The sequence below is a fragment of the Pecten maximus genome, chromosome 8, assembly GCF_902652985.1.
Source record: "Pecten maximus chromosome 8, xPecMax1.1, whole genome shotgun sequence".
Taxonomy (NCBI): domain Eukaryota; kingdom Metazoa; phylum Mollusca; class Bivalvia; order Pectinida; family Pectinidae; genus Pecten; species Pecten maximus.
Window position 1 is genome coordinate 25,250,211 of NC_047022.1, and position 10,931 is coordinate 25,261,141.

At 36.9% G+C, this 10,931-nt stretch overlaps 1 protein-coding gene across 1 annotated transcript; it reads left to right on the forward strand.

The window, feature by feature from the left end:
- Positions 1 to 7,311: 7,311 nt before the first annotated feature.
- Positions 7,312 to 10,790, forward strand: LOC117332229. The gene is made up of 2 exons (XM_033891114.1): positions 7,312 to 7,794; positions 9,604 to 10,790. Exon 2 carries the CDS (start codon positions 9,639 to 9,641, stop codon positions 10,788 to 10,790), a length of 1,152 nt encoding a protein of 383 aa, XP_033747005.1. The 5' UTR covers positions 7,312 to 7,794; positions 9,604 to 9,638.
- The last annotated feature ends 141 nt before the right edge of the window (positions 10,791 to 10,931 follow it).

Sequence of the window (10,931 nt, forward strand, 5' to 3'; positions counted from 1 at the left end):
TCTCCGTAATAAGAAATATCAATTAAACATAAAGAACTGAAACCCTAATCCACTGCTGGAAGTGGATTCGTTATTCAAATTTCCAATCATGTATTATAAGAAAATACTCAATTAATTGAACATATGTAACTGAATCCCCAATCCGCTGCTGTAGCGGCGGATTCGTTATTAGAATCCAAACGTCCAAATGTCAATAAAAAGAAATACCATTAAAACATAAAAAAACTGAATCCTCAATCCGCTGTTGACAGTTGATTCGTTATCAGCAGCGGATTCGAATCCCCAATATCGAATAACGAATCCGCTGCTAACTTCAGTCCGCTTGTTGCTGCCTAGTGAGTATTATATATATCGTATTTTTAATTACTGTTCGTTGTTAGTTTTTTTCTTAGCAATACAAATTCATCACAGTTATCGTAACTTTAAGCAAACATGAAACACGACTTGACGTGTACAAAAAAGAGACCGAGTCAGATTCTGACTAACGGAAATGTGAATCATCACGTTTAACAACTACAAACATTTTTGTCAGGTGTTTTTTTTAGGATAGATATATTTCTTAAGCACATTTAAATTGTATAATGTTAGAGTGTCGCACGAAAAACATATATCCTAAAATATAAAACCAACTCATAATTAAGGTATATGACAAGTACAAAGATTTCAATTTCCTAATTGTTAATTGTCCATTTCCAGGTAGCAACATCTTTCCTCCCCTAATAGCAGTGTTACATTCCCAGTTGATTCGATATTCAAGAACTTGTTCAAGTATCAGGACTTCCGTAACAGATGCCGAATATTATAGAAAAAACAAACTAACCACAGCAGGTTTGGGGAGATACAGGTTGTTAAAGACCAAGTTTTATAGTCGACAACCATGATGTCTCTTATCACCATCCTGGTACTTATTATGTGATAAAACCTGGAGTTTACCTAGGAAGACGCGTACACTCCGGAACACCTGGTCTTGTTAAACTTTGTTTTAAGGGCCTCCATGCAGCTGTATATTTTGTTCGTATTGTGTCATGTTTCTTCGATTTTTGAGTTTAAATTACGGTTTCGTTTTCATATCAATGTTCCCTGCTTGTTCGTAGATTATTAATAGCTACAATATGTATGTGGTATCTATTTCTAAATACATCTGTAAAAAGGCTTATTTACATGTTATTAACATGTTTTATACAGTCTAAGTGACTGTAATTAAGAGTTATACAATATCATCAAACAGATATACCTCCATTTCCATATATATATTTTTAACCTTTCTTCAATATTTCCACACTTTTTATAAATAGTCATCCTCGCTAGTCTACTCCTCTTTCTGAAGATTGTAACTAGTATAAAGTATTACTAGAGAGATTTGGACGGACACAATAACTACATATATCCATCCAAAAAATGAGCAAGATATAATCATATATCTTAAAACATATTTCCCTCAACACATACATCATAAACGCATAATATGTAATACGAGGGATGATTGATATGTTGTGAGCCTCGTATTAAAGGAGGTACTCAGGGATCTTCTACTTTTCTCTGACTATATAGAGCCGTGTACCCAGGGAATGGTCTTATTTGGATAGTTTATATCAACGAGGAAGCACTCTAAAGTAAACAAGACAAGCGGCTTTTGCAAAATGGACAAAATAGGTGAAAGAGCAGTGATCCAATATTTGCATTAAAAGGTTTAACATCTAAGGATATCCATAATGATATGGTAGCAACACTAGATAAAGATGCCCCTTCATATGCTACAGTGAAAAGGTGGGTGGCGGAATTTAAGCGCGGTCGACAGAGCCTTGTGGATGACTCCCGTCCTGCAAGGCCTGTCAATGTTGTAACCCCAGAAATGGTCAATAAAGTTCATGATATTGTTATGACTGATAGAGGAGTCACAGAAAGATATATAGCCAGTGGAGATGGCATTTCACAGAAGTGTACATTCCATTCTGATCGAGTATCTTGCAATGAGAAAGCTTTCGGCCCGATGGGTACCAAGACTTCTGACAGTTGATCAGAAGCTCACCAGGCGCACATTATCGGGTGCTAATCTTAACCATTTTGAGGAAGATCCTGCCAACTTTCTTCAGATATTTGTCACTATGGATGAAACATGGGTCCATCATTTTACCCCAGAGACCAAACAACAATCGAAACAATGGAAGCATCCTCCAGCTCTCTCCCGCCAAAGAAGGCAAAGACTGTTCCATCAGCTGGGCAGGTTATGGCCTCGGTTTTCTGGGATGCAGATGGTATTCTGCTGATAGATTATCACCAAAAGGAACAAACAATCAATGACACATACTATGCTTCAATTCTGAGGCAGTTACGGGAAATTATTAAACTTAAGCGCAGCAGAAAGCTCACTAAAGGTGTGTTATTCCATCAGAACAAAGCTCCTGTTCACAAGTATATCATTGCCATGGCTACCATTCAAGATTGTGTTTTAAATTGATTGAGCATCCGCTGTATTCACTTGATCTCGCTCCATCAGACTTTCATCTATTTCCAAAACTGAAAACAGCTATTTCAGGCACCCTTTCAGTCCAATGATGACGTCATACATGCAGTGGATGACTTTTTGAACAGCCAAGAAAAGGAGTTCTATAAAAAGTTGCATTGGGGCCCTTAAACACCACTGGCAAAAGTGTAAAGACACTAAAGGTTTTTTTTTTTTTTTTTTTCGCACGAAAAGGTTTATTTGCAGCATCAATGCATGGTTACAATGCGACATAAAACATACTCTATGCTTTTCTTTTTTAATTTCCAATGGCCATAAAAATAGTGGCATTACGGTAATTATTTTTTGGAGCGGAAGAGTGAAACAGAGATAAAGTTAGATTTAGAGAGGGAGAGTGATAATGCAGATGGGGGTGGGGAAGAGAAGGGAATAGGAAAGAGAGAGAAGTGGAGAAGGAAACAAGATATATTCAGATTGAGGGATAGAGATAAAAAGTAGGGGTGCAAGACAGAGGAAGGGAGATATTAGGAAAAAGAGAGAGAAGTAGAGAAAAAACACTAAAAACTGGATAGATTGAGATGGAGGGAGGGAGATGAAAAGTGGCGTGTTAACTTGTACTGAGAGAGAGAGAGAGAGAGAGAGAGAGAGAGAGAGAGAGACAGAGAGAGACAGACAGACAGACAGAGAGAGAGACAGACAGACAGACAGACAGACAGAGGGGGAGGTGCTATAGTAAGGAGTGTGTCACAAAAATATATTTCTTGTAAGCGCTCATTCTTTTATTTTTTCTCAAGATGTCATATATATCCTATGTCGTATTTTTCCATATTTGCTGATGGTTTTCCTTTTTTCCCTTGTAATCATAGTGCCTCATTTTCATTATTTATTTAATCTTTTATTATGCATTATGAATTATTTCATGAATCATGAACACGGTCATCTGATCTATTATATCGAGCGTTCAGTTTCCGTGTTGGTCATATCAATCTCTTATCACTTCCACTGATTGTCAATACAACAGACCAGACACCACAATTTTTATTTCAATTGTTATATCTAAAGGTTTCTCAATTTCAATTTTTTGGCTAAAAATCACGATAATTCGGTTTCCGTGTTGGTTGCACCAAATGCTTGCCAATTCCACAAACCATCGACACAACAGGCCAAACACAAGAGTTAACTTTAAATACAAAATTTGTTAAATCATTTCATAAATTTTCAATGAAACAACCTAACATTCTTTTCTTTTCACAGATGTTTAACAATTCATATTTAGGTACTAAATATGGGTTCACAATTTTCCGGGTAAAGGGTATTATGTTGAAAAATAATACCATATGTCCGGCAAAATTCAAATCCTTCAATATGAGGCTCACAACATATCAATCGGCCCTGGTATATGGATATCGAGTTGGTATATTGAACGAGTATGTAAATTTATAACAGCAATATATCACGGTACGTTAACTACCAACCAAATGTCAAAGAGCAATGACAGCAAGTGAATTGACCACTGAGAGTCATACGGCAGATATGTTTGTGCTTTATATACGTGACAAGCATGGAGCAAGGGAGTTCACTCCGAAATGAAATGATTTGGTTGTCGTTTTCCAGTTGCAGAAACACGACCTTATTATATTCTTCTCGTTTTGTCTTTATAAACAAACCACCAAACACAAATCAGCTTAAAGAAGTGAACAAAACCCTGACGGCCGAATGACGGAAGGAGTAGCATCTTTCAAGAAAAAATAGGGAAAACAAACCTTGTCTCACATATGTAAAATTGATTATCAAACTAACAGAACGAAGTGAAAGACCTATGTGACCAGACAAATTTACTCGAAGCTAAGCCAAGGGCTGAAAAAAATGGCCGCATATAACTGACCAGCTGTCGTCACACCCGTATGTAATGTTAGCGATACCTTAATTGTTCCTATATCACATAGTTACAATACACAACAATATAAGGATGAAATGACAAAGGGTATTCTCACCTGACCGGATAACAGTTGAAAACGAACACATGAAAATGTCGAACAAGTTGTAATTGCACGGTATACTAAACTAGTAACCAGATGGTGATCCAGGTATTTTGTTCAGTAATCATGGGGCTAAAACTTGCTAGGCGCTATAACTTGCTAGCGCTATAACTTGCTAGGCGCTATAACTTGCTAGGCGCATAAGCTTGGTATTCGTTACCACACTGATTGCATTATTAGACAAATGTACAATTCATTTTATATTTTAACACTAATATTCGCAATCGTGGTTCCTAGAATCACTGATGCGCATAAATGTACAAAACAGCTGTGGGCTGTAGTTTATTAGTTGGCATATATTTTATGTTATAGACTTCAACGTTCAACGTTCATTAACTTAAACTATAATTATGTCACAGCGCCTACAAATAGTGATTATGATAGATTTAAAACAAGAATAGACTGTAGCATATTTTCATGCAATACGCAACTTTGAATACTTTATGCTGTTACCATTATGCTGAAAATGACCTCTTAAACTCGCTACTCTTTCAGCTAAACAACTAAATAAAGATGTCATTATCGAAATTGAATCAACACCATTTTGTTAAACAGAAGTAATGATCACCTAACAAACATTCCATCTTGTACCTGCTCTTTTGAATCTCTATATAATATAATCAGCCATGACGTTATGCTTTTGATTTTACTTTGTATTATACAATATATAATGAACACTTCACAATTTATTAGGAAAAGATCCTTTTCTGCTTTGATAACTGTTCTGTAAATTCTATTCTTATACGGATATATTGAGAGTCTTCCATTGAGCATGTTTGTTTGGTACTTTGTTCAATCCATTTTTGTTTTAAGGCATACATTTAATCAATTGAAGAATATATATATACAGTGTATAACATAGTAACACAAATGACGAAGGAAGACAACGTTTTGACTCGTGCCCTGACCGGGCCTCGAACTCACGATCTACGGCACCCAATCGCCTAGCCAGAAATACCCGCTGCTTATACCGGTGCGCCACATCGCCACTCTTAAAAAAGAACGTTTCAATGGCGCAGTGATGGTCTGCCCGATACCCTGACATGATCATTGTGGAAGTCGTCTATAAGATGATATGAATACCTGGATCGCAATGTATTTACATACATGGATACTAATTGTACATAGCATGTATATTATAAATATTTCTCTCGGTAACTTATATTATAAATATTTCTCTCGGTAACTGTTTATCTGTTTTCAATTAAATTCTAAATACCTTAACAGTATTGAAAGCTATGACCAGTGCAGATATGTGCACATGGACTTTTGGTCTATGTCTGTCTGGTATGTAGTTTAAATATGTTAATAATAATAAAATAACTGATGACATGTATTGTGTGTGTGTGATGTTTGAATGTAGATGTAATTAACATATACATATGAGTAGTCTCCCTTTTCTGTTGTATTTTATACATACTGTCTTTAATCATCTTTTTCAATAAAATTTGTTGAAATGAAAAAATGAATGAAATGAAATGCTATTACTTCCCTCTAAAAGTTTAAACTTCTAACTACATATTTTTAATCCAAAGAAGGAAAATAATTAATTGCAAAACAAACACACCCAGTCTTTGAAATGTAGCGGATACATTGTATTTACGTTCATTTGCATATGATAGATAACATTAATTAGTTAAGGTTATGAAACGTATTGACATATTTTAAACAATCGCATATACTTGGTCGTTGGAGTAACTCAGTGAACGTTTTGCTGTGTCTATACTCGAGTAATTCAAATTTGAAACAATGATGACGGAAATATTGTGATGTAAGATTGGAAAACCAAAGAAAAACAAATAAAGAAGTTATACCTTTACTCCTAGTCACGTAACCATCACGACTGACTCGTCCCTGTAAAAAGCTTCAGGCATCACATTAAACCGGTGCATAAACACATATTTTATTTCTATTTTCCATCATGATTCAACACCACATGTCTCTCTAGAGGGATTATAACTTAGAATCCTATAAACTATCATTGTTATGACGCAATTATCATTTTTAGTGGTAGTTTTATGCATCTTTCTGAAAGCCAGCGTATAGGCTATCGGTGCTGTATCATCTTTAATGAAATGAATGCATTACAAAATTTTAGGAAAGAAATTTCTTTCATGACAGATACGTGCAAGGACAAAAGTTTGCTAATACTTTCAGGTGTTAAGCGCACTATCATATCGTTCTGCTGTACAAACCTCAGCTTTTCTTTTAGAAAAGTTGTCATTATTTTGATAGGAATTGGTGCAATTATCATTTGCATATTGGACAGTGTACTACCTGAACAATGTTTGGACAAATTAAAGGGTGCTTTGATTTTGGTATACAACACAATTCGCATTGTATTCGTTTTTGATCGGATGATCTTCATTGTTTTCCTTTTTGGTGATTTTAAAGGTTCCTCTGGAAAGGATAACGCAATATTGACTGTACTATATGTTCATGCTATCGAGTGGATATCTAATTACCTTTAGATAGTGCAGACGGACTTGATGTCTTCAGAGAATTAAATGTGACTCAAATAGAACATGAACCATCTCAAAATGCAACATCACTTCAAGTATGCCTATAGGACAAAACCATTGTTTCTATATTATACTGGCTTTGGCCTACTAGCACAGAGTTTCCGTTACTAATGCTATGAACAGACACCCAATGATGACCAGGAGTCAGTAAATACACGCAATAATGATACGGAAATGGAATGTAATCAAAACAATGCTGTCAGTCAGTAGGACGAATTATTCTCGCCCTGCTTCCAATTATACCCCAAGTTGTATTACAGTGTTTACTTGAAGTGAATCACAAAAATAAAAGTTTGTGAGCAAACAAGTTTTTGCCGATGCTGCACACATTTTCATTTTAAATCTGAGCCAGGCCATGTTTAGGTGTATATACATAAACTTGGCAAGCACCGCCCATTTCCATATAAGGAAATTTACATCCGGGTCATATACGAGAGGTCAAATGTCATTGGTCAGTAGGATAAATTTTGGCCCCTGCTCAGCCTCCGGGTACCCCATAGCTTACCCATTCTTGAAAAAACGACGCCATATTAGATTAGGAAAAAACAGACATTAGGAAAAACAAAAAATTTATACCAATCTTGGACAATATCTTTTGAAAAAGATTCATCAGAAGTGAAAGTGAAAGTCAATAGAACTTTAGCACGTGCATCAGCAAAAAATCGGAAGACGATCGCCGCGTTTCAAGGCCACATTTGAAGATGTTTGTCATGACGAAGTGACCGGAGCCGAATCAATTGAGACAGAGGAGAGTATTGTTACGATTGCGGTAGGAGATAAACTTTTATGCACGTTTAACAATAACGATCATGTCTTCATCTGAATGCCAAACTGTTTTGATCTGGGGTCATAGTCTAGTACGTCGCCTCGGCGGCTATTGCGACGAGCACAATCACAAACGAAATCTTGGATTTCGACCCAACTCTCATAAAATCCATTTCGTCGGGTATCCTGGAGGTACGATTGATACGCTCCAAAATCATATTTCGGACATTCACATATATAAGCCTGAAGTTGTTTGCTAACAAGTGGGCGGTAATGACTTGAGCCGCCCTTCCAAAACACCAGAGAGTGTTATGGCTGATTTAAACTGTTTGGTTGAAGATTTATTTCATGCATCCTTCGTCAAATATGTAGTGGTTTTGGGATTGTTTACTAGAGGAAAAACTCGGACGCATAAAGGTGACATTCCAGTCAAGGAATACAACTATAGAGTTACTCGATTCAATGCTTTGCTCCGAGACAATTTTCACGGTAGTGTCTTCTGCAAATTATGGGAGCACGATCGCATGGCTAACTTGAGTGATTTATACTTGCCTGATGGTGTGCATTTCAAGAATCAGCAGCCATACTTCAAATCAGTGCGAGGTGGAGTGTTATTTGGGATAAAAGCTAGCAGACTATGTCCGATTTAATTGATTGTACGTATATATGTAACATTCTGAGATTATTCTTATTTTTAAACTGGAGTTGTCTCCCTTACCTTGCTGGTTTTTGTTGATCTGGTCACATTATGCTATTTTTTAATCGGCCTAGTGAGTTTTGTCTGGGTTATGTAATCAGAAGCTATAGTTAATATTCGCACTACCATTATCCCTAGCATTTAGGGATCTTTTAAGCTAGAAAGTAGGTTGATGACCCTAGCTCTGCAGTCGGTTTACAATTCACTGGCATGAGGTTATTTTCATTAATAAATTAATAGTGTATTTATTATAAGGTACATGACTCAATATGGGATTCCAGTTTTACAATGAAATGTTGTTATTCACATTATGTATACGCACTGGCCTATGGAGTTACAGTTTTATCAGTATTGTTTTATTACTGGCTCATAAGGTTACAGTTTATTTGTAACAGAATATGTCATAGTTGTACAAATGAATTACTGCCTCATGATCATTAATTTAAAGATTGATTAGCATTGTTGCAGGTATGTAATGTTACTGGCTTATAGGCTACAGTTTAGCTTTTACGATAACATATCGTTGTTAAAAAATGGAGTACTGACCCATGAAGTTACAGTTCATTAGTATTGTTTTGATCACTGGCTCATGAGGTTACAGTTTATATATAGAGGTCTATATAAAAAAAAAAAAAAAAAAAGAGTTAATTATATCTACTCTTTGAAGTTGTACCTGGCACTGTTCAGCCGTGTGATATTTACCGGTGTTTTCATGAATTCATGGCTTCACTATTGCCCATAATGCTGCCGTAAGGTAGTATTGGTATACATGGTAATATCATACTCCCCTGACATGCTGGTTGCCTTAACAGGCTTATAAACACTGTCCAAATGGTTACAGTTACTGGCCTAGCAGGTTACAGTTATATATATATATATATAATTTAAAAAGGAAATAGGTTTATCTATTCACTGGCCTAGGAGTTTAAAAGTTTTAATTTTAAATGTATATATATATAGTTACAAGTTTCTATATTTACTGACCTTAGAGGTTACAGTTTCATTTATCCTTAACATATATGTGTATACTATTAATAGGGTGCAGGTTTTTAGGTATACTGGTTGCGTAGGGTTATAGGGTTACATATATAATGTCATGCTTGTATTTCTTCGCAGAATGCTAATCCGAGTACTCCCATACATCTATCAACATGAGACCAACACGTCAAGCTGTGCGAAACCACACAGCAATCAAAAGGAGACGCATTGAAAACCCTCCGGTAGAATCTGAAAATTCTGGGGCAGACCAGACAGCTGTTTCAACAAACAGCACCCTGCCGATGTCAGAAGTCCAAGCACTCATAAAGGAGGCTTTCAAACAGGGAGTTGAAGAGGCGAGGAGGCTTTATCTCCCCACAACAGACTCCAATGTTGTAAACATGGATACCAACAATGCAGACAGTGCGACGACCACCGCAGCTTCATCGGGAATGACCAACTTTAGGACCACTACTGAAGACAATGCACTGACCACCACAACTTCTTCGGGAACCTTAACAGATCACCCTGTAGTGACATCACAGGACTCTATTAGTAGGTCATCTCATTCTGTCCTACCAGCAATGACTTTGGCAGCAGTTGACTCACAGGCAGACCCCACTACCGATCCAAATCCGTTCATGTCTACATCGATTCCACTAGCAGATATGGTGTGTCTTTCTATCAAAGAAAAGATATGGGCTGGAGAATTTGTAGATTTAAGTACCCTCAGTAGGAAAGAGCCAAACACTTTTGAAATGGTCATTCGGCAGAACGGTACAGGGTCTCCTGTGGTTCAGTGGGTGCCAAAAACCAAAAGCAAATCATTGTCTATCGATCAGTGGACTTCCTTATTTCATTCCTTTGTTGCAATTTATTGTCAAAAGAAACCCCAGGATTTTGAGGCACTCCTTAAATATATGTCTGTGATAAGGAAACTTGCTACCAAACAGGCAGATTGGGCATATTATGACAGTGCATTCCGCCACCTCATGGCTGAGAAAGAGTCCTATCACTGGGAACATGTCGAGTGGGAGCTATGGCATGAAGCAATGTCTAGAAAGGCTTTTGCTAACAAAAACACTTCTTACCCTAAGGGCACATGTTGGAGATTTCTCCAAGGCCGATTCTGTAGTGGGTGCAAGTTTCTTCATAAATGCCCGTACTGTAATGGGGATCATACTCCAAACATGTGTAATGTGTCGCAAACTCAAGACACCCCATTCAATCCCATGCCATTTCGGAACGAGCGATTCCCAACCCCATTTCATGCCTCAAGATCCCGTGGTTTCCCAAGAAATCGTTACACCTATCATCGTAGATAAGCTAGCTGAACTACTTGTTGGTTATGATATAGAGAAAACTCGCTACTTAGTACAAGGGTTCAGGGAAGGTTTTCATATACATTTTGAGGGTACTGCATTCCAAACAGAGTGTACTAATCTGGTGTCTGCATCTGAATACCC